Raw genomic sequence first — 27,217 nt, forward strand, 5'->3', positions numbered from 1 at the left:
AGAGTGAAGGAGAGCAGAGAGCCTAGATTTTGGCAGTTTAACCATAAGAGGGTTGCAGGCAGATCTTGTGCGACCTGAAGGAATATTGGGGGGACAGAGCACAGAGAGCTGGGGGAGCAAGGCCGGAAAGGAGTCGGTAGAAGACAGAAAGACCACCAACCTGCCTGAGTGAAAGGCCCTCGGTGATAGCTTCATCGCGGGAGATTCCAATGATTCTGAAAGCTTTGGTTTCAACAGCGTGAAGCCGAGCTAGGTGTGAGGCAGGAGCACCGGCCAAGAGGGGAGAACATTATTCCATTGAGCTGCGGGTGAAAGCCTTGTATGTGGTGAGGAGCTCAGGTGTACCAAGGAAAGACTTCACACGACGGAGGATGCCCAGTCGGCGACTGGCTTTGGAGGCCAGCTTCGAAATGTGGTTTTCCCAGGAAAGATCATGGCAGATAGTGAGACGCAAAAGCTTGAGCGACAGAACTTCTTGGAGAGGATTGTTGAGAAAGTAGACGGGAGGGTTGTCCAGTCGATCTTTTCGGAGAGACAAAGGAAGAGTGTGAGATTTGTCAGGATTGAAAGACATGTTCCACTTGTTTGACCAGTCTGTGATTTTGTCCAGGTCTGCAGAGAGTGAAGAGGCTGCAGACTGCCGATCTGAGGGATGAGGAATGGAGCGGCAGATAGTGGAGTCATCAGCAAAGAGATAGAGAGGATTTTCCAGAGAGTCGGAGAGATCATTAAAGAAGGCCAGAAAAAGGACAGGGCCCAGAACACTGCCTTGGGGAACTCCAGCCTGAACAGGAAAGGGAGATGAGAGAAATCCATTCAGGGCCACACGTTGACTACAACCAGAGAGGAAGTCCGCAAGCCATGCATGGAGATTTCCATGGATGCCATAGGAGTTGAGTTTGGTGAGCAGAGCTGGGTGCCAGACCGTATCGAAAGCACGTGATATGTCAAGGGAGACAGCTCTGATTTCCTGTTTGGCATTGAGAACCTCCATCCATTGTTGAGACAGCAGAAGCAGCATGTCCAGATTAGAATGACCTGGTCTAAATCCAAATTCATGATCGGAGATCAAGCCATTGGAGAAGAGGAAGGATTTGATATCCGAAGCAATGATGGATTCCATGACTTTGCTGATAATTGGGAGCAGGCTGATTGGTGTGTAGTTGCAAGGATCTGTTTTTGCACCTTTTTGTGTAAAGCGGTAATGTTTGCTGATTTCCAAGATGCTGGCAGATGACCTTGAGCAAAAGAGAGGGTGAAAAGAACAGAGAGAGAGAGGGTGAGATAGAGCGGCAGAGCAGGATTTTCGGAACCGTGGGCTGATGCCGTCTGGTCCAGTTGCAGAATCAGAGTCGAGGTTTGACCAAAACTTTTCCACCTTGTCAGGAGAGAAGGACATAGAGTCCTGGAGCAGCTGCATATGACTGGGTAAGGGGGGTACAGAGAGAGATGGGTGTTGACATCACTACCCAACAGATTTTGAGGCAAACACAGAGTTGAGGCATTCGGCTTTGTCACGTGCAGTCTCAAATGTGTAGCCATGAGAGGTAAGGGAGGGGATGGAGGGGCTACAAACACCAGAAAAGGATTTGACCAGATGCCACTAGGATTTGGAGGAAGGAGACAGGTTTGAGAGTTCAATCTTGAGTGTGGAGAGATAGTGCTTCCTGGCACTCCAGAGGGTAGACACACACTTGTTCCGAGCTTGGTGGAAGGAACTGAGATTGCTTGCCTTCAGTTGGATTAGCCTTCCAAGAGGCAAAGGCAAGTTCTTTCAGGGCATCTGCCTCACCACAAGATTCAGTGTACCATGGACGGGAGGAAAGGTAAGACAACTGAAGACGAGATGGGATAAATCTGTGCATGAGAGAGAGCAGTTTGCTTTGGAAGAATTCCCAGGAAGAATTGATGTCAGAGACAGTAGAGATGGGAGACCAGTCCAGATGATTTATGGCTGTTTGAAGACCGTGCCAGTCGGCCTGAGTTAAATGCCAGACTCGTTGATGCTGTGGAGGCTCTCTGAGAATGGCCAGAGAGATGTCCACTTTAACATTTTAACAAGCACATGATCATAAGAACCGATTGGAGCAGAAGAAGAGCAGCAGACATTTGTAGGGAAGTTTGTCATAAGCAAGTCTAGAAGAGAAGATACTCCATTGACTGAGATCCGGGTCGGGAAATTGACATTGTGTCAGTCCCAATGAGTCGCAGAAGTCCTTTGCTGAGATGCCATGACTGGTGAGAGAGGAACCCACACCCAGCCAGCTGACATGATGACAGTTGATGTCGCCACATATGAGGAAGAGAGAGTTGGGATGAGTGGATAGAAGTTGGTCCATGTTGTCAGACAGCGAAATGTAAATGGAGTGCAGAACACACATTTGGAGGACGGTTCAGAACACATATGAACAAAAGGTGGGAGCGGAGAGGAAGCCGTAGCCAGAGGTACTCCTGGGGGTGGGGTGGAGAGTGGGCAGTGCAAGGAGAGTGAGGAAGAGAGATTTTGATAAAGATAGCAACCCCACCACCAGGACGAGGCTCAGGTCTATCATACCAGAGGAGGGAGTAACCAGGAAGAGATATTAAGGAATCAGAGACATCTTGAAGGAGGAAAGTTTCTGTTAAGCAGATCAAGTCTGGATTGTCAGAAGCAACCTGAATGGAGAGATCAATCAAGTTTGAGCGAAGGCCCTGGATGTTTGAGGTCCATACCGTTAATGAAGAGGGAGGGGGAGCATCGGGTGCAGGACAAGGGAGGGGAGGGGTAGGGTCAGATGAAGGATGAGGGGGGGAGGTAGGGAGAGCAGTTGATAGTGTGTCAGAGATTACAGAAGAGTTACAAGAAAGGGAAGGATGAGGAGGACGAAAGGTTTGATGGTGATGGGATGAGGCACAGTGAGGGGTTGTTTGAGCGGGGGGCAGAGGAAAGTAGAAGGTTGGGGGAGGTGGAGGTACGAGATAGAAGGGAGATGAAGTGGGGAGGAGGCAGCTTTGAGGAGGATGGGGGAAGGAGGAGAATTGGAGAGGGATGGTAGTGGGAGGAGATTTGAAGGGGAGGGGTTGGGGGGAGTTTTGAAGGGGAGGGGTTGGGGGGAGATTTGAAGGGGAAGGGTAAAGGGGGAGTTTAGGAGGGGAGGGGCAAGGATAGAAAGTGGATGATTTATGAAAGACGAACATTTATAACAATTTGGGTTTATTGTGATTTTCAAGTTAGCGATCCGTTTAAGAACGATGGAGGAGGGGTGGAATGAAGGAGAATTTAGAGCATGCAGGGAGGAAGAATTGTAAGAGATTGAATTTTTTTTTTTAAGTGGAATGACCTGAAGAGGAAATTGAAAAGAGCCTTTTAAATAGGAAGAAAAACAGCGTGTTGTAATATACCACTGAATAAAACACTGCAGGGGAAAGTTTAAACATATTTAAATAATATTTAAACAGAACCATGAAGAACAATCTTATATTCACAAAATACCAATGGGGAGAGGGCCTAGAGGGACAACCACGAGTCACGTGAACAGGGCAAAAGGTGGAAGGCATGGAGATAATGGGGGTGGGGCGAGACAGCGCACGTGGGCAGAAGCACACGAAACAGCACACGTGGAGAAAGGGAAATAAATGTTTTTTTTGTTTTTGTTTTTTTGGGGGGATGGGGGATTTAAAACGTTAGACAAAGAGTAGATGTTCGGGGAAGTTCAGGGGGAGAAGGGAAAAATCTAAGAACCAAGCAAAACAGTGAAGTAAGGAACTCAAGTTAACAAACACCAATGGGGGAAGCCTCAGGTTACAGGCCGCGCATGCCGAGCGAACAGAAAACGATTAATTAATTACAAGTTACAGGAAATTCAAACCAAAACGAACAAAATAAATAAATAACGCATAGACGATAAAATAACGAGTGGAAATTTGACAAATACATGAATGGAAAAATAACTTAACTTTTGATGCCCGTAGAGAACAAAAATCTGGATTCGGACCTGAACCAAAATGGAATCTGCTTGTTTTTGTCATCTAACTAATTCATGCACCAAGTTTTGTCATAAATCCTCCATAACCTTTTGAGATATTTTTGTCCGAATCTATCAATGATAAAGATTCACTTTAAAAAATATTGGATCCGGATCTGGATTCAGCAAAGCTCAGGAAAGCTGTTTTACACATTGTGGCTGGTACATACGGTGTGTGACTGGTACATACTGTGTGTGACTGGTACCTTGTGTGACTGTTACATACCTTGTGTGACTGGTACTTTGTGTGACTGGTACATACTGTGTGGGACTGGTACCTTGTCTGACTGGTACATACTGTGTGTGACTGGTACTTTGTGTGACTGGTACATACTGTGTGTGACTGGTACCTTGTCTGACTGGTACATACCTTGTGTGACTGTTACATACCTTGTCTGACTGGTACATACTGTGTGTGACTGGTACTTTGTATGACTGGTACATACCTTGTGTGACTGGTACATACTGTGTGTGACTGGTACATACTGTGTGTGACTGGTACCTTGTGTGATTGCTACATACCTTGTGTGACTGGTACTTTGTGTGACTGGTACATACTGTGTGTGACTGCTACCTTGTCTGACTGGTACATACCTTGTGTGACTGGTACATACTGTGTGTGACTGGTACCTTGTCTGACTGGTACATAACTTGTGTGACTGTTACATACCTTGTCTGACTGGTACATAGTGTGTGACTGGTACTTTGTATGACTGGTACATACCTTGTGTGACTGGTACATACTGTGTGTGACTGGTACCTTGTGTGATTGTTACATACCTTGTGTGACTGGTACTTTGTGTGACTGGTACATACTGTGTGTGACTGCTACCTTGTCTGACTGGTACATACCTTGTGTGACTGGTACATACTGTGTGTGACTGGTACCTTGTCTGACTGGTACATACCTTGTGTGACTGTTACATACCTTGTCTGACTGGTACATAATGTGTGTGACTGGTACTTTGTATGACTGGTACATACCTTGTGTGACTGGTACATACCTTGTGTGACTGGTACATACCTTGTGTGACTGGTACATACCTTGTGTGACTGTTACATACCTTGTCTGACTGGTACATACTGTGTGTGACTGGTACTTTGTATGACTGGTACATACCTTGTGTGACTGGTACATACTGTGTGTGACTGGTACCTTGTGTGATTGTTACATACCTTGTGTGACTGGTACTTTGTGTGACTGGTACATACTGTGTGTGACTGCTACCTTGTCTGACTGGTACATACCTTGTGTGACTGGTACATACTGTGTGTGACTGGTACCTTGTCTGACTGGTACATACCTTGTGTGACTGTTACATACCTTGTCTGACTGGTACATACTGTGTGTGACTGGTACTTTGTATGACTGGTACATACCTTGTGTGACTGGTACATACCTTGTGTGACTGGCGCATGTAGCAATACAGAATCCCACGCATACATTTCACGGCACAGCTCTCCAGTTCATGTTTCCGACCTTTGTCATCATCAATTCTCCTTTATGGTGAAGAAGATCAAACAAGCATCGTCATCACAAATCACATCACATCACATCACATCACATCACAAACATTCCTATATTTCATTTGATTTCCCACCAACTTCTTAAAGGGTTAAATCAAGGGCTAAATTAATGTAAAAGATTGGTCAATAATCGAATACTGTGCAATCAATTAAATCCAGGAGATTTTTCAACAAGGCAATTTAATTAGCATAATACCCACAATGCAGTTCGATTATCTGTGACTTTCGTTGAATGTACAAGTGCCATATATGGTATTAGGCCAAATATTTTGCTGCTTTTGTGGTCAACTCTGAAAAAATAATGAAGTGAAACTTGAAAGAATGGATATACAGTACCTTCTTCCCCCAATTTACTGTTTTCAAATTGTTGAGATAAAGGTAGAATTTGCATATAAAGTTGTACAGCAGGCCTATTAAAAATGCCAAACATGCTGGTGTGAAGATTGCACAATGGCGCATTGTAATTTCAGCTATTCTGAATATATATTAAATAAAAACAGAGAAATGAGACAAAGAATGAAATGGGGGAGAATGAGATAAGGGATCATGAATGAGAGAGGATGAGAGTAGGAGAGAGAGGGTTATGGTGAGAGAGAGAGAGAGAGAGAGAGAGAGAGAGAGAGAGAGAGAGAGAGAGAGAGAGAGAGAGAGTTAGGGAGAGAGAGTGGGAGGGAGAGGGGGAGGGAGAAAGGGAAGAAAGAGTGGGAGAAAGAGTGGGAGGGAGATAGAGGGAGAAAGAGTGGGAGGGAGAGAGAGTGGGAGGGAGAGAGAGTGAGAGAGAGAGAGAGGGGGAGAAAGAGTGGGAGGGAGAAAGAGTGGAGGGAGAGGTGGAGGGAGAAAGGGAAGAAAGAGTGGGAGGGAGAGGGGGAGAGAGAGAGGGAGAAAGAGTCAGAGGGAGCGAGGGAGAGAGAGAGAGGGAGAAAGAGTCAGAGGGAGCGAGGGAGTGAGAGAGAGGGAGGGAGAAAGAGTGGTAGGGAGAGAGAGTGGGAGGAAGAAAGAGTGGGAGGGAGAGGGGGAGGGAGAAAGGGAAGAAAGAGTGGGAGAGAGAAGGGGAGAAAGAGAGGGAGAAAGAGTGAGAGGGTGAGAGAGAGTGAGAGAGTGGGAGGGAGAGAGAGAGAGAGGGGGGGAGAAGAGTGGGAGAGAGAGAAAATGTTGTGTGTATCATCATCCAAAGTGCAGCTTGCTCAGCAAAGCTAAAATTAACAACACCATGTTGGCTTTGGTGAAGCCATTTATCCAGAAAGGCCTGCCATGGCAGCTGCTATGACGAATACCCAGTAAGGATGCAAGGAAAGGTTAAACACCTCGAGGGATTCGCACCAACATGTGAACCAGTGAGTGGCGTGCGAAAGTTACACTCATTGTGATACCATGGTGTGTGTTATGTGTCAGGCAGATGCTTGTTTGGGTAAAACTAGTACTATTGATAAGGGTTGTGGAAGTCATCTATTTATTACATAACCATATATTGCAGGTTTTGTACTCCCTAACCTCCACCCACCTCCACTACCCCCAGACAATCCTGGCACACTCTGTCTACCCCCCTTCCCATCTGTCCCCTTAGTCCCTCTCCTCCCAAATCCCTTTCCTTCTCCTCCAACTGTTCCACATTGCCAGATTCTCCTTTCTTTATGGTTTATCCAGCGTTCTATCCCTTTTCCCAATTTTAATGAACTCAATTTATTACTTTGCCCCACAAGGACATAATAAATAAACAGACACCCCTCCACCAAATTTCGGACGAATCCGTCCACAACTTTTTGAGATATCCTGTTCACAGACAGACAAACAAACAAGAAAGATGTCGTGCAGAGCACGGTACTTGAAGAATCCCTAAAACTAATTTGATCTTAAAATTAATTGCTGGTTAAATTAAATGACCAAATATGCAAAACCTCTTCAAATTTCAGCTCTTACACGAGCCTTGACTTCGCATACAAAAAAAAAAAAAAATTCAAGTCGATCAGATGCAAATTGACAATTTTCGAATTTCGGCCTTTATTGACCTTTTGCCATGTTGACCTAAAAAATAATTGATGGTTGAATTAATTGACCTAATATGTGAATCATCCTCAAATTTCAAGTCAATCAGATGAATATGGAGGATTTTAGAAATTTTATCTAAGTTGTTGACCTTTGGCCTATGTTGACCTTTTGACCTCAAAAATAGTTAGTTTCCCTATTTAGTGACTCAATGTGCAAATGCTGTTCAATTTTCAAGTCAATCGGATGAAAATTGAGGATTTTAAAAACTTGGACTATGTTGACCTTTTGGCCTATGTTGACCTCAAAAATAGTTGGTGGTTGAATTCAGTGACCATATATGTAAATCCTCTTAGAATTTCAAGTCAATCAAATGAAAATTGGCGATTTCAGAAATTCGGCCTATGTTGACCTCTTGGCCTATGTTGACCTCAAAAATAGTTGGTGGTTGAAATCAGTGACCAGGTATGCAAGTCATCTTCAAATTTCAAGTCAATCGAATGAAAATTGAGGATTTTATAAATTTGGCCTATGTTGACCTTTTGGCCTATGTTGACCTCAAATATACTAGGTGGTTGAATTCAGGGACCAGATATGCAAGTCCTCTTCAAATTTCAAGTCAATCGGATGAAAATTGAGGATTTTAGAAATTTGGCAAAGTTGGTGACTTTTGGCCTATGTTGACCTTTTGACCCCAAAAACAAAAGGCTTCTCAATTGGGACGACCTATACAACTTGGTGAAGTTTCGTGATGATCGGTTTAGAATTGTGATCTGTAGGCCGGTGACAAAAAAACAGACAAATGAAAAATCACTCATAGAGCGACACTTGGCAAAACAGAACAAAGTGGCATGGCACTCAGTAGAGCATCCTTTTAACCTCAAAAATAGTTGGTGGTTGAATTCAGTCACCTGATATGGAAATCCTATTCAAATTTCAAGTCAATCGGATGAAAATTGAGGCTTTTAGAAATTTTAAAAAAGTGGTTGACCTTGGGCCTATGTTGACCGTTTGGCCTATGCTGATCTCAAAAATAGTTGTTGGTTGAATTCAGTTAACTGATGTGTATATCTCATTCAAGTTTCAAGTGATTCGTATGAAAATTGAGGATTTTAGAAATTTGAAATTGTTGTTGACTTTTGGCCTATGTTTCTCTTTTGGCCTACGGTGATCTCAAAAATAGTTGGTGGTTGAATTCAGTTTGCTGATATGTAAATCCCATTCAAATTTCAAGTCAATCGGATGAAAATTGAGGATTTTAGAAATTTAAAAAAAAGTGGTTGACCTTTGGCCTATGTTGACCTTTTGGCCTATGCTGATCTCAAAAATAGTTGTTGGTTGAATTCAGTTTGCCGATATGTATATCCTATTCAAATTTCAAGTCAATCGGATGAAAATTGTGGATTTTAGAAATTTGAAAAAAGTCGTTGACCTTTGGCATATGTTGACCTTTTGACCCCAAAAATATATAGGATTTTGTGGCAACACGAACTCTACCATTTGGTAAAGTTTCGTGAAGATCGGTTTAAAATTTTGACCTGTAGGCAAGTATAAGTGAGTGGACAGACAATCACACACACACACAAACAAACAAACACACAAACAAACAAACAACACAGACAAACCGGAGTAATCAACATACTTGCAAAAAATTGTTCTTTTTTTGCCAAGTAACAAACAAACAAACAGACAGACAGAACCACAAACGCAACCGACCAATATACTTGAAAAATCTTCGATTTTGAAAGTAACAAACAGCTAGGGGTGAAAACATGACCTGCGCCCACGCTCAGTGACGTAGGTAACAAATAACTTTTGATGAACACAAGTTTGACCACAATTTGTATATCTGCAACGATAGAAATGCAGATATGAATGTGCTGATGAATTGTTTGTTTTTTAGCTTGATTAGACAGTTCAAAATTTGCACAAAGCCCACAAGGTTTTCCAATCGTAAATAGTCTCGAGAATGCAGGGAATGATTGTATTAAAGCCTAGAATTTTAAATTTTCCAGGGGGTGGGGTACCCCAGGACCCTCCTATCTGGACGCACTGTATTGCTGGGACAATGAAACACTGTTCGGTTTTCTGGATTCGTAACCTCCGTGCCGCTTGGGAAATCCGGGCAACGGGCCAGAGCTACAATGATCTCAGTTATGATGATCCCAGGTATAATGATGTGATAGCTACAGTTACGGTGATACCAGTTATAATGAAATGATACCTGCAGTTATAATGATGTCAGTTATAATTATACCAGTTATAATGATACCAGTTATAATGATACCAGTTATAATGATACCAGTTATAATGATACCAGTTATAATGATACCAGTTATAATGATACCAGTTATAATGATAGCAATTATGGTGATACCAGTTATAATTATGCCAGTTATAATGATACCAGTTATAATGATATCAGTTATAATGATACCAGTTATAATGATACCAGTTATAATGATACCAGTTATAATGATAGCAATTATGGTGATACCAGTTATAATTATGCCAGTTATAATGATACCAGTTATAATGATATCAGTTATAATGATACCAGTTCTAATGATAGCAATTATGGTGACGCCAGTTATAATGATACCAGTTATAATGATACCAGTTATAATGATACCAGTTATAATGATAGCAATTATGGTGATACCAGTTATAATGATAGCAATTATGGTGATACCAGTTATAATTATGCCAGTTATAATGATACCAGTTAAAATGATATCAGTTATAATGATACCAGTTCTAATGATAGCAATTATGGTGACGCCAGTTATAATGATACCAGTTATAATGATACCAGTTATAATGATACCAGTTCTAATGATAGCAATTATGGTGACGCCAGTTATAATGATACCAGTTATAATTATACCAGTTATAATGATACCAGTTATAATGATACCCGTTATAATGATACCAGTTATAATGATACCCGTTATAATGATACCAGTTCTAATGGTACCAGTTATAATGATAGCAATTATGGTGATGCCAGTTATAATGATGTGATAGCTACAGTTACGGTGATACCAGTTATAATGATGTGATAGCTACAGTTACGGTGATACCAGTTATAATGAAATGATACTTGCAGTTATAATGATGTCAGTTATAATTATACCAGTTATAATGAGACCAGTTATAATGATACCAGTTATAATGATAGCAATTATGGTGATACCAGTTATAATTATGCCAGTTATAATGATACCAGTTATAATGATATCAGTTATAATGATACCAGTTATAATGATACCAGTTATAATGATACCAGTTATAATGATACCAGTTATAATGATACCAGTTATAATGATATCAGTTATAATGATACCAGTTATAATGATACCAGTTATAATGATACCAGTTATAATGATACCAGTTATAATGATACCAGTTATAATGATACCAGTTATAATGATACCAGTTATAATGATATCAGTTATAATGATACCAGTTATAATGATACCAGTTATAATGATACCAGTTATAATGATACCAGTTATAATGATACCAGTTATAATGATACCAGTTATAATTATGCCAGTTATAATGATACCAGTTATAATGATACTAGTTATAATGATACCAGTTATAATGATACCCGTTATAATGATACCCGTTCTAATGATACCAGTTCTAATGATACCAGTTATAATGATAGCAATTATGGTGATGCCAGTTATAATGATACCAGTCATAATGATACCAGTTATAATGATACCAGTTATAATGATACCAGTTATAATGATACCAGTTCTAATGATAGCAATTATGGTGATGCCAGTTATCATGATACTGAAGGAACTGCGCTCCAACGCGAGTCGAAAGAATTGACGCGACCAAAGACGGAATTCGTCCGAGTTGCTTTATTGAAACAAAACAGCTCAGGTATTCTGACAAGCCCGTTTATCGGGCAGCAATATATATACACATTTATGTCGGGAAGTTTGCCCGGTAAAAGCTATACCGGGCATGCCCGGGTGTCAAGGGCGAGCCTTGGAAAGGCGAGTCTGGACCTGCCCGGGCGTGTTTGGCTGCGGCCTGGCAAGTCGAGGCTGGGCGTGCCCGGGCGCTCTGGACGAGCACTGGAAAGGCGATAGCGGGCATGCCCGGACGCACTGGGCGAGCCCTGGAAAGGCGATAGTGGGCATGCCCGGACGCTCTGGGCGGGCCCTGAAAAGGCGATAGCGGGCATGCCCGGACGGTCTGGGCGAGCCCTGGAAAGGCGAGAGCGGGCATGCCCGGGAAAGACGAGACCGGGCGTGCCCGGGAGGTTCGGGCGTGCCCGGGAACAGTGAGTCCGGGCATGCCCGGGAGAGGCGCGTTGGCCGTGTTCTGGCCGGTGCAAAGCGATTGTGTGCATCCAGCGGTAACCGCTACACATGCCCCTCCAGAATCGACCTGCACTGGCAGGGTCAATTTAAGGGGGGTCCGGATGACCCGGCCGAAGCGACCCCTGGAGGGTCGTGGGGAGGGGTCCGACGTGGTGGTGGGTGGTCGAGCGGGGGGAACTGTGGACGGGGGGCGGCCTCGCCGCGGAGGAAGGGCCAACCGTGGTGTTCGGTCGACGTCCATGTGCGCCGGTTTGAGGCGGTCCACAGAAATCCGGTCCGGCCGGCCGCCGAAGTCGACGATGAAAGACTTGTCGCCCCGTCGCAGGACCCGGAAGGGCCCGTCGTACGGCGGCCGGAGTTGCCCCGTCGTACGGCGGCGCATCATGACGCACAAAGACGTACTCCGCTGTGCGAAGCGCCGGGGGGACGTAGGACTGGGGGCCACCGTGGCAGGACGTCGGCACGGGGGCAAATCGTCGGGCGGCCTCCTGGAGGTCCGAGCGCTGGCGAGCGGCGGACCAGGGAATGGTAGCGTCGGGCACGAATTCGCCCGGGACGCGGAGCGGCTGGCTGTAGACGAGCTCGGCGGCGGACGCCTGGAGGTCTTCCTTGGGGGCCGTGCGAAGGCCCAAAAGGACCCACGGCAGCCGGTCGGCCCAACCGTCGTCCTGAAGGCCGGCCATGAGTGCGGCTTTCATGGAGCGGTGAAACCGCCCGCACAACCCGTTGGCTTGGGGGTGGTAGGCCGTGGTGCGGTGCAGCGTGACCCCCAACGAACGGGCGACCGCGCCCCAAAGCTCAGACGTGAACTGTGGGCCGCGGTCGGACGAGATGTCCGCTGGTGCGCCGAAGCGCGCGACCCAGGTGGCGATGAACGCCTGCGCCACGTCGGCGGTGGTGGTGGAGGCGAGGGGCACGGCCTCCGGCCACCTGGTGGTCCTGTCCACCATGGTGAGCAGGTGGGTGAACCCCCGCGAGGGGGGCAGGGGACCCACCAGGTCCACGTGGATGTGGTCGAAACGCCCTTCAGGCACGGCGAAAGGTGCCAGCGGGGCCTGGGTGTGGCGGTGGACCTTGACCCGCTGGCAGGCCGTGCAGGCGTTGGCCCATTCGCGGATGTTTCGTCGAAGGCCATGCCAGACGAAACGCGCCGACACCAGCTTCTGAGAAGCTTTCCGGCCCGGGTGAGAAAGGCCGTGGATGGACGCGAAGATGCGGCGCTGCCAGGAAACGGGCACGATGGGGCGAGGCTGGCCCTGGGAGACGTCGTAGAGCAGGACGGTGCCCGCGAAGGGAATGTCGGCCAGGCGGAGGCCCGTGTCCGCCGCACGGAGTGCCTGCACCGAGGCGTCGGTGGTCTGGTCGGCCGCCATGAGCGCGAAGTCCACGCCGAGGTGGACCGCGTTCGCGCTGGCCCGAGAAAGACAGTCGGCCACGGCGTTGTCTTTGCCGGCGACATGCCGGATGTCCGTGGTGAACTCCGACACGGCGGAGAGGTGGCGCTGCTGGCGGGCCGACCACGGCTCCGTGACCTTAGCCATTGCGTAGACCAACGGCTTGTGGTCGACGAAAGCCGTGAACGGGCGGCCCTCCAGGAGGTGTCGGAAATGGCGAACGGCCAGGAATAGCCCGAGCAGCTCGCGGTCGAACGTGCTGTAGTTTAACTCGTTCGGCCGGAGTTGCCGGCTGAAAAAAGCGAGTGGCTGCCAAACCCCGTCCACCCATTGCTCATGGACGGCGTCCACCGCGTAGTTGGAGGCGTCCGTAGTGAGGGAGATGGGCGCGTTGAGCACCGGGTGAGCCAGCAGTGTTGCGTCGGCGAGGGCCCGTTTGGCGCTGGCGAAGGCCGCGTCCATGGCCGCGGACCAAACAATGTCCTGCTTGGCCGGCTTGCCCCGGAGGGCCTCGTAAAGGGGCCGCATGAGCTGAGCAGCGCGGGGCACGAATCGGTGATAAAAATTCACCATGCCGAGGAACTCTTGGAGGGCCTTGATGGAACGGGGACGGGGGAACGTGGTGATGGCCTCGACCTTGGTCGGCAGCGGCACGGCCCCGGTCTTGGTGATGCGGTGGCCCAAAAAGTCAACGGTCGTCGCGCCGAAGTGGCATTTGACCGGGTTGACAATTAAGCCGTGCTCGCTGAGGCGACCGAACAGTGTTCGGAGGTGGAGGAGGTGCTCGGCGCGGGACGTGCTGGCGACGAGGATATCGTCCAGATAGACAAAAAGAAACGGCAGGTCACGCAGCACGCCGTCCATCAAGCGCTGGAACGCCTGGGCCGCGTTCTTGAGGCCAAACGGCATCCGCAAAAATTCGAACAGGCCGAACGGCGTGATGACGGCCGTCTTCGGGACGTCGGCCGCCCGGACAGGTACCTGGTGGTAGCACCGTATCAGGTCAATTTTCGAAAAGATGACCCGTCCCGCCAAACGGGCGGAAAAGTCCTGAATATGCGGGATCGGGTACCTGTCGGGGGTGGTAGCGTCGTTGAGACGGCGGTAGTCGCCACACGGGCGCCATCCACCCCCCGGCTTTGGCACGATGTGCAGTGGCGAGGCCCACGCGCTATCGGAGCGCCGCACGATGCCGAGGTGCTCCAACGCGTCGAACTCGGCCTTCGCCACGGCGAGCTTGGCCGGGTCGAGGCGGCGGGCCCTGGCGTAGTCCGGCGGGCCCGTAGTGGGTATGTGGTGCTCGATCCCGTGCCGCACCGCGACGGCCGAAAACGTCGGCCGCGTGAGGGCCAGGAATTCCGCGAGCAGGCGAGCGAACTCGTTCGCTGCCGGGAGGGCGCACGACAGTTCGGTCGGCGCGGAGCTGCTCATCGTGCACGCCAGGGAGCTGAAGGTCTCGGCGTTGACAAGGCGACGACGTTTGATGTCGACCAGCAGCCCGTGCGTGCAGAGGAAGTCGGCGCCCAGCAAAGCCATGGGGACGCAGGCGGTCACAAAAGTCCATTGAAAACGCTGGCTGCCGAAGCAGAGGGTGACGACGCATGGGCCGAAAGTGCGTATGGCTGAGCCATTAGCAGCGACCAAAGAGGGGCCGCAAACGGCGTTCCGCCTGTCCTGCTCGGAGGCGGGTATGACACTCAGTTGGGCGCCAGTGTCACAAAGGAAATGCCGCCCGGACGCTTTGTCCTTAATAAAAAGCAAGTTGCCCGAGTGGCCGGTGCTCATGGCTGGAAATGAACGCCGGCCCGGCCGTTTCCCGACTTGCCGAAAGTGCACGGGGGTCGGCATGTCCGAGCCTTGTGTCCGAACCTGGCATGGTAATAACACCATGCCTGGTCAGGTGGAGGCCCCGGCCGTCGTGTTGGAAGCGGTCGGCGCGGCGTGGCGGCCGCCAGTTGCACCGGCAGTTCGGCCTCCAACCGCGCAGGGTGCTCGGGCGTCGTGGGCGTCGCCTCGGACGGCGGCGGACTCCAGGTAGCCGCTCCGATGTGCTGGCCCGCCGAGGAGATCTTGTCGGCTTCCCCGGCGAGGGCACGGGGCTCTGTGATCGACGTGCCAGCCAGGGCGAGGCGTACCGGGTTAGGTAGCTGGCGAACGAACAGCTCGCGGAACAGAAAATCCGGAGAGTGCTCACCGAGCAATGAGAGCATGTAGTCCATGCGCTCGGAAGGGCGCGTGTCGCCGAGCTCGGGCAGGTCGAGCAGGCGCCGTGCGCGTGCCGCCGGTGAGAGGGCGAAAGCATCGAGGAGGAGCGTCTTAATCGCGTCATACTTGTCAGCAGCTGGCGGGCGCTCGAGGAGGCTCAGGGCGCGGGCCGCGGTGGCGGAGCCGAGCGCTGCCACGACATGGTGGAAGCGGGTGTCGTCGGCGGTGATGCCTCGCAGGGTGAACTGGGAGTCCGCCTGGGCAAACCAAACAGCCGCGTGAGCCTCCCAGAAGGTAGGCAGTTTAAGAGTCACTGCCGTGTCCATGTTCGGGGTCACCAATGAAGGAGCTGTGCTCCAACGCGAGTCGAAAGGATTGACGCGACCAAAGACGGAAATTTGTCCGAGTTGCTTTATTGCACGTATCAAACTCGGGTAATCTGAAAAGCCCGTTTATCGGGCAGCAAAATACATATACACATTTATGCCGGAGCGTTTGCCCGGGAAAAGCAAGACCGGGCATGCCCGGGTGTCAAGGGCGAGTCCTGGAAAGGCGAGTCTGGACCTGCCCGGGCGTGCTGGACGAGGCCTGGCAAGTCGAGAGCGGGCATGCCCGGGCGTCCTGGACGAGCCCTGGAAAGGCGAGAGCGGGAATGCCCGGGCATTCTGGGCGAGCCCTGGAAAGGCGAGAGCGGGCGTGCCCGGGAGGTTCGGGCGAGCCCGGGAACAGAGAGTTCGGGCATGTCCGGGAGAGGCGCGTCTGGGCCCGTCCGGACGAGCCCGGCCTGGCGATTGCGCCCTGGCCGCGTCCTGGCAGGTGCAAGGCGATTGTGTACACCCAGCGGTAACCGCTACAATACCAGTTATAATGATACCAGTTCTAATGATAGCAAATATGGTGATGCCAGTTATAATGATACCAGTTATAATGATACCAGTTCTAATGATAACAATTATGGTGATGCCAGTTATATTGATACCAACTGTGGTGATGCCAGTTATAATTATACTAGTTATAATGATACCAGTTATAATGATACCAGTTATAATGATACCAGTTATAATGATATATGATACCTGCAGTTATATTGATACCAGTTATAATGATATATGATACCTGCAGTTATGGTGATACCAGTTATATTGATACCAGTTATAATGATACCAGTTCTAATGATAGCAATTATGGTGATGCCAGTTATATTGATACCAACTGTGGTGATGCCAGTTATAATTATACTAGTTATAATGATACCAGTTATAATGATACCAGTTATAATGATACCAGTTATAATGATACCAGTTATAATGATATATGATACCTGCAGTTATATTGATACCAGTTATAATGATACCAGTTCTAATGATAACAATTATGGTGATGCCAGTTATATTGATACCAACTGTGGTGATGCCAGTTATAATTATACTAGTTATAATGATACCAGTTATAATGATACCAGTTATAATGATACCAGTTATAATGATATATGATACCTGCAGTTATATTGATACCAGTTATAATGATATATGATACCTGCAGTTATGGTGATACCAGTTATATTGATACCAGTTATAATGATACCAGTTCTAATGACAGCAATTATGGTGATGCCAGTTATATTGATACCAACTGTGGTGATGCCAGTTATAATTATACTAGTTATAATGATACCAGTTATAATGATACCAGTTATAATGATACCAGTTATAATGATACCAGTTATAATGATATATGATACCTGCAGTTATATTGATACCAGTTATAATGATATATGATACCTGCAGTTATGGTGATACCAGTTATATTGATACCAGTTATAATGATACCAGTTCTAATGATAGCAATTATGGTGATGCCAGTTATATTGATACCAACTGTGGTGATGCCAGTTATAATGATACCAGTTATAATGATACCAGTTATAATGATACCAGTTATAATGATACCTGCAGTTATAATGATACCAGTTATATTGATACCAGTTATAATGATACCAGTTATAGTGATATATGATACCTGCAGTTATATTGATACCAGTTATAATGATATATGATACCTGCAGTTATGGTGATACCAGTTAAGCAGCTGGATACAAGCAATAACAGAAATTCATATAGAGTACAAAAAATAGATTTTCACAGCATTTTATGAATTCCCCCCCCCCACCCAATGGAGACCCAATGGAGACCCAATGGAGCCCCAATGGAGACCCAATGTTCACTTGGATTTCACAAGTTTTAGCAAACACGTCATAAACAGCACGTGGTTATTCTCGTGGGATTTACTGCTTAATTATTGCTTAATAATGAAGGTATGCATTTGGGGCTGGTTGCTTAGTAACGACGAGAAACTGTGACAGTTAAGGTGCATCATGTGGAATGCCAGGTCGGCTGTGGCACCAGAATAGCTCCTTTTATTTATTTTCTTACAATTTAATTTTATTCTTCTGCTTAAAAGACCTTCCTTATTGACCTTCTTCACCCCTTAGAGGCATAACTACATGGGCAAGAACCTCGTGAGTGATCTGAGAGGAAATGTGAAGAGTAAGAGGAAGAGAAGGAAGTGGCAGAGGGAAAAGGCAGTGTCCCTCGAGAGAAAAAAGCAGGAATGAACGACGTATGGTCCGGTTTGTCTGATGAGTAACTCGACCTGTGAGGGCTCGGGGAGGAGTTGAGTGATCCCTGCGAGGGCTGCAGGTGAGTGGAAAGGGCTAGTGTGGAGGAGAGCCTCTCGATGACATGTGAAGACATGTGAAGCCTGATGACACATCCCATCCATCGGGAGAGAGATGGGTGGTGCGGCACCATCATTGGGGCCTGCGGCGGAGACGAGGCCGCAGGAACATAATCTCAAACAGGCCAGAATCCCCCCCCCCTCTTTTTTATTTTACTTATTATCTTCATTTATACCCTGGGAATATTCCTTTGGTATTTTGCTTTCCTTGCACCCCCCCTTCCCCACCCCCTTGGAATGAGATAGGGATATCTGGTGGGGCATTTGATTGTCATGTCCACATTGTGTTGACGCCTGTCTGTCTTTATTTAATTATTTATTCTTTACCACCGCTTGTCTGTGGGATTTTCCTATGGTGTTAGTATTGCTTGGTTGTATATCCTGTGTTTTTCTTTATCCTGAGTAAGGGATTTGCATTCAATCCACTGATTTCATTTGCAAGGTATTACTGGATTGGGATACATTTGCATACTGTGTGTCGGTGAATGGGGGTGTAAACTTGCATTCGGATGATAACCGCTCGGTCACATCTGACTGTTTATTTGGCGTGACCCGCACACGGAGAACGTATTGGCATCTGGAGCATGTGAACTAGGACCCCGGAGCAATAGGCCGTACCCAGAGCCCTTTATCCAAGGGCCAGGTCATAACAACGTTCTGTCTTAACAGTTTCTTGCACAGCAAGGTGAACATGAAAGTTGTGAACTGGTTAACTAGAGCAAGAGACAAAGAAAACAGGTTTCATTATCTCGTTCGGTGGTCGATGCAGTGAGAACTTTCTCGTGGAAATAAACTGCAAGTCAATAACTAAAAGGAAAGTGGTCTAAGGAAGAAGGTAAGGAGGAGGGAGGGCTGTTTATGGTTAAATGTTGGAAGTCTCACCTGTAGGCCAGAGACAAAGCCCAGAGGGCGGCCGCACAGTAAGTGTTGTCTCTCACTTTGGCAATGGCTGGTTCCTTGCATGTTTCCGTGGGGAAAAGGCCAATCGTCGGACTCTGGAAGTCCAAAATGGTGCACTTTACTGGTGGGTATGACAAGGGTTGGGAAGGAAACATTAGAGAAATTTCAGCGTGGAAGGAAAAGACATCCGAGGTGTTCGGAATCCGATTCAATCGCTTATTTCAACAGCGACCAATCAAAACCCACCAGTTTCACTTCTGGTTGCACCCAGTACAGGAAAACCCTCCATTACCTTGAGCTCAAGCATGTTTACATGTTATAACATGATAGCCAAGATGAAATCTCAATATCAAGAAGTTGAGTACAACAACAACAACAACAACAGGCATTTTAAGGCCATTTCCCCTGCTAGAGCGGGGGTTAGCCTTGCGGTCCCCATGACAATCTTCTCCATTTTGCCCTATTCTCTGCATCTCCCCTTGTTAACCCCCTTGCATCTCCCCTTGTTAACCCCCCTTGCCCGCATTTCTTCTTCCACCATCGTTAGCCAAGTCTTTCTCGGTCTTCCCCGTCCTCTACTGCCTTCAACATTCATTTCCATCACTCTTCTCAACCAGTCACTTTCATCCTTCTTCAACACATGACCAAACTATCTCAACCTGTTCCTCTTCACAGCATCCATCACAGGCTCTATTCCCATCATCCTTCGCAATTCACAATTTGTCTTCCTCTCTCTCAACGATACTCCGCACATCAACTGAACCATTCGCATTTCCACCCTTTCCAGCCTTCGTTGCTGCTCTACATTCATTACCCATGTCTCGCTCCCATAAATCATAACACTTCTTACACATGCAGCATACACCTTTCCCTTCAGCTTCAACGGCACTCCCCTCCTCGTCAGCACGCCACTCAGTTCCAAAAACTTCTTCCATGCACATCTCACTCTAGCAACCGTTGCCGAGTTTGATCCACCTTCTCCATTCAGCATGTCTCCGAGGTAGCAAAATGTTTTCACACCTTCCAGCTTCACGCCGTCTCCAAGATCCAACTCAACATTTCCTCCATCTGCAGCTCCCCCTGTGCACACCTTACACTTGAATGTAGCTGCCACACTGGTTAATGACCCTCTCAGACCAATACATTTTTGATGAACCCACTCGGCGCACATTGTACATTGAATGGAGTACACTCCGACACCCTTCCTACACACAGCACAGGGCCACTTCCCAGTTCTTTCCACCTCACCACATGCTTTACCACTTGCCATCACCTTCGTCTTTACGATATTCTCCTTCAGACCTTTTGTCTCCATACATTCCTTCCACTTGTTCATCTTCTCCTTCAGTCCATCCATACTTTCCGCAGTCAACACCAGATCATCTGCAAACAACAACTCCCACGGTAATCCCTCCTTTATGTTCCGAGCCAGCACCTCCATCGCAGCTACAAATAGTCGTGGACTTAGTACCGACACCTGATGCACTCCCACCTTCACCTCAAACTCACCACTGTTCCCGTCCTTCGTCCTTACAGCTGTGCGCGCTCTCTCCTACATTGCCATCACTACTCTGATCAACCATTACTCCACTCCTAACTTCCTCAATGCCCATGTCACTACTTCACGTGGAACCCTATCGAATGCTTTCTCCAGATCAACAAACCCAAGAAAAAACTTCTTCCTCTTCTCCATGTACTTCTCCTGCAACTGCCTTACAATAAAAAGCGCATCTGTCATTCCTCTTCCTGGCATAAATCCAAACTGCATTTCGTCGAACTTCACTTTCTTCCTTATACACCTCTCCAATACCTTCATTCCATGCTCCAATAAATTTATCGCTCGATACGAGCCACAGTCCAGAGGGTCACCTTTCCCCTTGTATAGAGGGACGAGGGTACTCAGTTCCCAATCCACTGGAATGTGGCCTTCTTTCACCACCAGATTACAGATCTCTGTCATTCTCTTCACACCCCAACTTCCTGCTGCCTTCAACATATCTCCCACAACTCCCGTCGGCCCTCCCGCTTTTCCACTCTTCATTGCTTTTATCGCTTCCTCAACTTCCTTCTCGGTTATCTTCTCTGCCGATCTTAAAACTGGGTTACTCTCTATGTTGCCATCCCATTCATTCAAGTTGAGTGCAATCAGGAAATGTGAGGATTTCAAATAAAGACAATTCTGCCAATCTATCTATCTATCTATCTATCTCTATCTCTCTCTCTCTCTCTCACTCTCACTCTCTCACTCTCTCTCTCTTTCTCTCTCTCTCTCTCCCTCTCTCTTTCACACTCCCTCTCTCTCTCACACTCTCTCTCTCACACTCCCTCTCTCTCTCACACTCCCTCTCTCTCTCACACCCCCTCTCTCTCTCACACTCTCTCTCTCTCTCACACTCCCTCTCTCTCTCACACTCCCTCTCTCTCACACTCCCTCTCTCTCACACTCCCTCTCTCTTACACTCCCTCTCTCTCACACTCCCTCTCTCTCACACTCCCTCTCTCTCACACTCCCTCTCTCTCACACTCCCTCTCTCTCACACTCCCTCTCTCTCACATCCCTCTCTCTCTCACACTCCCTCTCTCTCACACTCCCTCTCTCTCACACTCCCTCTCTCTCACACTCCCTCTCTCTCACACTCCCTCTCTCTCACACTCTCTCTCTCTCACACACTCCCTCTCTCTCACATCCCTCTCTCTCTCACACTCCCTCTCTCTCACACTCCCTCTCTCTCACACTCCCTCTCTCTCACACTCCCTCTCTCACACTCCCTCTCTCACACTCCCTCTCTCCCACTCTCTCTCTCTCTCACTCGCTCTGTCTCTCACACTCTCTCACACTCTCTCACACTCTCACACACTCCCTCTCTCTCTCTCTCTCTCTCTCTCTCTCTCACATTCCCTCTCTCTCACACTCCCTCTCTCTCACACTCCCTCTCTCTCACACTCCCTCTCTCTCACACTCCCTCTCTCTCACACTCCCTCTCTCTCACACTCCCTCTCTCACTCTCTCACACTCTCGCACACTCTCTCACACTCTCTCACACTCTCTCACACTCCCTCTCTCTCTCTCTCTCTCACTCGATCTCTCTCACTCCCTCTTTCTCACGCTTCTCTTCTCTGCTCTCTCCCCATCCCCTCAAATGTTGTCTAAGTCTCCTTCCTCACATTCTCTCTCACTTTTGCCACGTCCACCAACCCAACACAATGTGTGTGACATCCTGTGTTAGTAATGACGTCACTTGATGTGCATAAACACATTGAGCAGGTAGACTGCCATTACAGACATTAAAATTTTTGTATTTGTGTGTTTTGTTAGTTTTATTGATATATTTTGTGGCATTATCATGTTACGCTCATGGGGTTTATTGCTTAATTATTGCCTGATAATGTGGTACGCTCGTGGGGCTGGTTGCTAGTAACAATGAGAAACAGGTGACCGTTAAGGTGCATCTCTTGTGAAATGCCGAGTTGGCTGAGGGACCAGAATAGGTCCTTGTATTTATTTTCTTACCATATTAATTTCATTCTCCTCGTTAAAAGACCTTCTCCCTTCTTCCAGAGTTTTACATAATTTCATCGGCGAGAACCTCGTGAGGGCTGAAAAAGGGAATAAAAACAGGAATAAGAAAAAGGAGAGGGACCTGCTGAGCAGAGAAAGAAGAAAAGGGATGCAGGATGCAAGCCCCGGTTTTAATGACGAGGAACGCGGCATGCGAGGGCTCGTGGAGGAGTTGAGTGATCCCTCCCGTAGGCTGTCTGTTGGAGGGAGCCGTCTGTGTGGAAGGGACTCATGTGGAGGAGAGAGCCACTCAGTGCATGTGGCTTGATACAGTAAAGAGGGAGAGGGAGGGGAAGCATTTACTCCTTGTCGCGTATCGTCTTGGCCACCTCAAGGCAACGCGCTGCTTCATGGTGTTGCAGGAATTCCTCTGGTCCGTTGGTTTGTGAAGTTTGAGGATACATGCAGAGAGGGAGAGAGAGAGAATGGTGGTGAGGCACCATCCTTGGGGCCTGCGGCTGAAACGAGGCCGCTGGGTCCCCATCTCAAACAGGCCTGAATGGACGTACAATTTCAAACATGGAATTGAAGTACCCGCCTCCCACCCCTTTCTTTTTACACACTTTTATTTAACTTCATCTGAACTTTGTTTGTTTGTCCCGTTTCATATATTTGAGCCGTTCATTTTCTTGGTTCCATACTTCCTAGAGAGCTGAAAATTGGCCCAAGGCCCTCTTTTCTGGGACATTTTTATCGATCAAAATTTAATTTAAAAAATAAATAAATATAAAAAGGTTTAAAACTTTTAAAATAAAATAAAAGGGTGGAGCCCTAAAACATGTTTTTTCTTTTACTTGTTCTTTTACCGACTATTTCGTTTTAAATCCCAGCAAATATTCCTTTGTTGTTTTGCTCCACACATCCCCTTGGGATTAGATCGGGATATCTGGTGAGGTGTTTGTCTTGTCTGGTGTCTTGGCGTCTCTCTGTCTTTATTTAATTGCTTATTCTTTACCATCGCATGTCAGCGGAATTTTCCTATGGATTTTTGTATTTCTTGGTTGTATATCCTGTGTTTTGGTTTATCCTGAATAAAGGATTTGCATTTACGCCACTGATTTTAATTTGCATTACATTACTGAATTTGCATACATTTGCATACTGTGTGTCAGTGAGTGGGGGTGTAGAGTTGCGTCAGCATTCGGATGATAACTCCGCTTCTGATCGGTCACATCTGACTGCTTATATTACGGCATCACCCGCACACGGGGAATGGATTGACCTCCCGAGTACACCAACTCGGATCTATGGAACAATAAGCCATACCCTGAGCCAGGGGCCAGGTCGTAATAATCACTTTTGAATGATAAGTTCATTTTTAATGGTTTCTTAATTAATGGCAAATCTCATCCTCCTCTTACGTAAATCATTTCTGCTTTCTTCATCATCTCTTCCATGCTGATGCATTTATTACCTCCGCCATGGAGGTTAGGTTTTCACCCGCGTCTTTTTGTTTGTTTGTTTATGATGAAAGTTTTCCTCATATGTCTCTCTTCCCCCATCCACACCAAATGTCCAACCCATCTCAGCCGCATTTCACCAATCTCACCATCAAGCTCATCTGCACACCAATCTCCTCCCTCAGTTCATCCATTCTCCTTCTATCCACCCTCTTCACTCCCACAATCCTCCTGACCAAGCTGTTCTCGGAAACCTGCAGCCTCTGTTGTTGTCTCTCTATCAGTGCCACCTTCTCCAGACTGTAAAGGTAGGCTGGCATTATGCACAACATCAGAACCTTTCCTTTCAATCTCCTTGAAATCTTTCTATCTGACATTACACCCTCCACCCTCGCATCAACGTAAATCCTCCTCCTCACCTCAGCCTCCGACTTACCATCCCCGGTCACTGCCCCCCCCCCCCCCCCAGATACTCAAACCTATTTCCTGGTCTGATCTCCTTCCCATCTAACCTGATATTCATTTATTTTTCTCTGCTGCCCAACCTACATCACCTCAGTCCTCTCCATGCTCATTTTCAGCCCATGTTTCTCAAATGCCTCCTTCCACTTCCCCAGTACTTCCTGCATCTCCCACCCACTCTGCACCACAACAACCAGATCGTCCTTATACAACATCATCCCCGGAATACCCCACATGTTTACCTTCCTGATTAACAGCTCCATCACAATGATAAACAGGAGTGGGCTGAGAGCGCTTACCTGCCTCAAACCGATGTTCACATTGAACTCCTCCGGCATCTCAGGACCAAGCAAAATGCTTCCCTCCGTTCCCTTGTACATCCCTTCCACCAACCTAACCTCTGCTTTTGTCACTCCCATCAATCTTAGTGTCACCATCACCATCTCTCTCTGGACAGTGTCGTAGGCCTCCTCCAGATCCACAAATCCCAATGCCATTTCTCCTTGTACCTCTAACCTCCTCTCCACCAGCTGTCTCAGCACGATGTCACATTCCATTTGTGGTTCCCCTACCATTTCGAAACCCCTGCTGCTCTTCTCCGATCTCCTTCTCCACACTCTTCCTTATCTTAACCATACAGAACCCTCTCCCGCACCTTCATGCCATGAGTAAGGAGTGTAATGCCCCTGTACTTCCACGAATCTTGAACAACCCCTTTCCCTTTCCATATAGGCACAATTAACCTTGTCCTCCGCTCTTCTGGAATTGAACCATCTCTCATACATTCAACAACCTCTTCGTCCACCTGACACTGACTTCTCCCGCAAGCAATTAGCATCTCTGAACACACCTCATCAATGCCTGGCACCCTTCTTTTTTTAATCCTCTTCAATGCCATCCACACTTCTTTGCGGCATGTCGTGGATTTTGCATCTCCTTTGAGTCACATCCTGCCTTTGCCCTCACCCGCTTTACCTGGGGAGGCAAAGGCAGGCCAGAGATGTGCGATCATGAAACACGCTACAGGTGTGAGCGCATCATTCCAGGATTTCTCATGCACGCAAAGCTTACCTTTATGATGCATCTACATAGCTACCACATAAAGCCTGGTGTTGGCTTAGCGGTTAGAGTGCCAGCTTGGGTTCCGAGGATCCTGGGTTCGAATCCTGATCGATCCTTGAATTAACGCCAGGGGGGTTGACTCAGCCTGTCATCCTTCCGAGGTCGGCAAATTGAGTAGCAGTTCACTTGTAATTCCCTGTGTGTCACAAGAAGCGACTAACAAGGTTGGCAGCAGGAAGGGCATCGGCCAAAAACATTGCTTCAAAAAAGGGGACCACGGTGCCCGAAAAACGCCAACCCCCGCTCTGCAGGGAAAAATGGCCTCTAAAGGTGGTTCTACACAGCTGCCACATACCTATTCTTACATAGACATGTCGAAGCGGCGACATTTTTTCCCCCTTTTTGTCCTGGCTCCAAATGTAAAAAGCAAGCGTAACAGCAAGTCGAACAGCTGGTGCCCTCACTCCGGTCCAACGCTCGCGTCCTCCACCACCACCCCTCATTGTGCATTATTCACGTGAGTTTCGTTCCCTCAATTTTGTCCCTGAACGCTTTGTCCGAGCCTTTAACCCTTCAGTTGGTCACTGCTGCTACCCACCATCCTGTTGTGTTGGTCGGCTGGACCACACATCTCCTGCACCAAACACATTATCTGCCAAACCCAAAATCCTTTGTACTACTTTGCATTGGTGAGCGTGAGACGAGGAGCCATTTTGCCGTGCGTCCAGGTGAACATTTCCTCTCTCATGAATTGAGCAATGGGACGGAGCAGCTGAGCAAACAGACCTCATAACCTTAGCAAAGAAATGGTATACTGTCGTCTGCCCGCCAACTTCGAGGCAAAAATCCTAATTATCAGCTGCCCATACACTTCCAAGATGGCCAGGTCAAAAGACGTGGATAGAAAACACCTTTATGCACGTCTAAAATCGATCTCATTGCAACGTTTAGAACATGTACCAAGGAGATCTAATGGTTCTCGGAATTGAAAGTGAAATTGAAACGATGTACTTCCTGTTTAAAGCCCTGGTGCCCAACAAAGTGCCTACACATTACTACATGAGCACCGGTGCCTCTTCACGCATATCCTATTATTTTCTTACATGAATTGGTTTGGGTTTTGTGTTCCACCAGGTACCGTGGAATGCTCGTGTCCTTCAGCACAGAAATAAACGAGCTGACATCCGGATCTGTTTCCCACAAGCAGCGTTTGCACATTTTTACTCTTTAAACACAAAACAGCAACAACACCAACAACACCATCATGGAATAGTAACACCTTGAGACTGATTTTTCTTGTTTCTTAACATGCATGGGGAATCTCCTTAAAGTGAAAGCCAGAATCACTGGAGCAAATCCAGTGTGGATGTTCTTTTTACCATTTCCTCGAGGATTCCGTGTTGTTAAACAACAGCTGGGTTTATGTTTGGGATTTACAGCGGGAAGGTATTCTGTATTTTAGGCCATCCTCCCTGGGTCGATGTCAATCTAACAAGGCTGGGCAATGAATCCAACAGACCGGAAACAAAGGAGCAGCTCTATTCACTACGATCTGTCCATGTCCATGTCAATGTTCATCCTGTGTCATTGTTTACCATTTATCTGCACATCATTATTTAATTCTTCCTTTAATTTG

General features: G+C 47.3%; 1 protein-coding gene across 4 annotated transcripts in view; it reads right to left on the reverse strand.

The window, feature by feature from the left end:
• Positions 1–27,217, reverse strand: part of LOC137434832 (phosphorylase b kinase regulatory subunit beta-like) — a 335,447-nt gene that overhangs the window by 263,568 nt on the left and 44,662 nt on the right. For 3 of the 4 annotated variants that reach the window (XM_078785025.1, XM_078785024.1, XM_078785027.1), the window contains exons 3-4: positions 19,081–19,219; positions 5,405–5,504 (exon numbers count right to left, since the gene is read on the reverse strand). In XM_078785025.1, the coding sequence (XP_078641151.1) occupies positions 5,405–5,504; positions 19,081–19,219 (239 nt within the window). Of the gene's footprint in view, positions 1–5,404; positions 5,505–5,867; positions 6,000–19,080; positions 19,220–27,217 lie in introns of those variants that run through there. The other variant, XM_068127966.2, reaches the window with a different exon arrangement.

This window comes from Myxine glutinosa, chromosome 9 (assembly GCF_964187855.1).
Source record: "Myxine glutinosa chromosome 9, kmMyxGlut1.1, whole genome shotgun sequence".
Taxonomy (NCBI): domain Eukaryota; kingdom Metazoa; phylum Chordata; class Myxini; order Myxiniformes; family Myxinidae; genus Myxine; species Myxine glutinosa.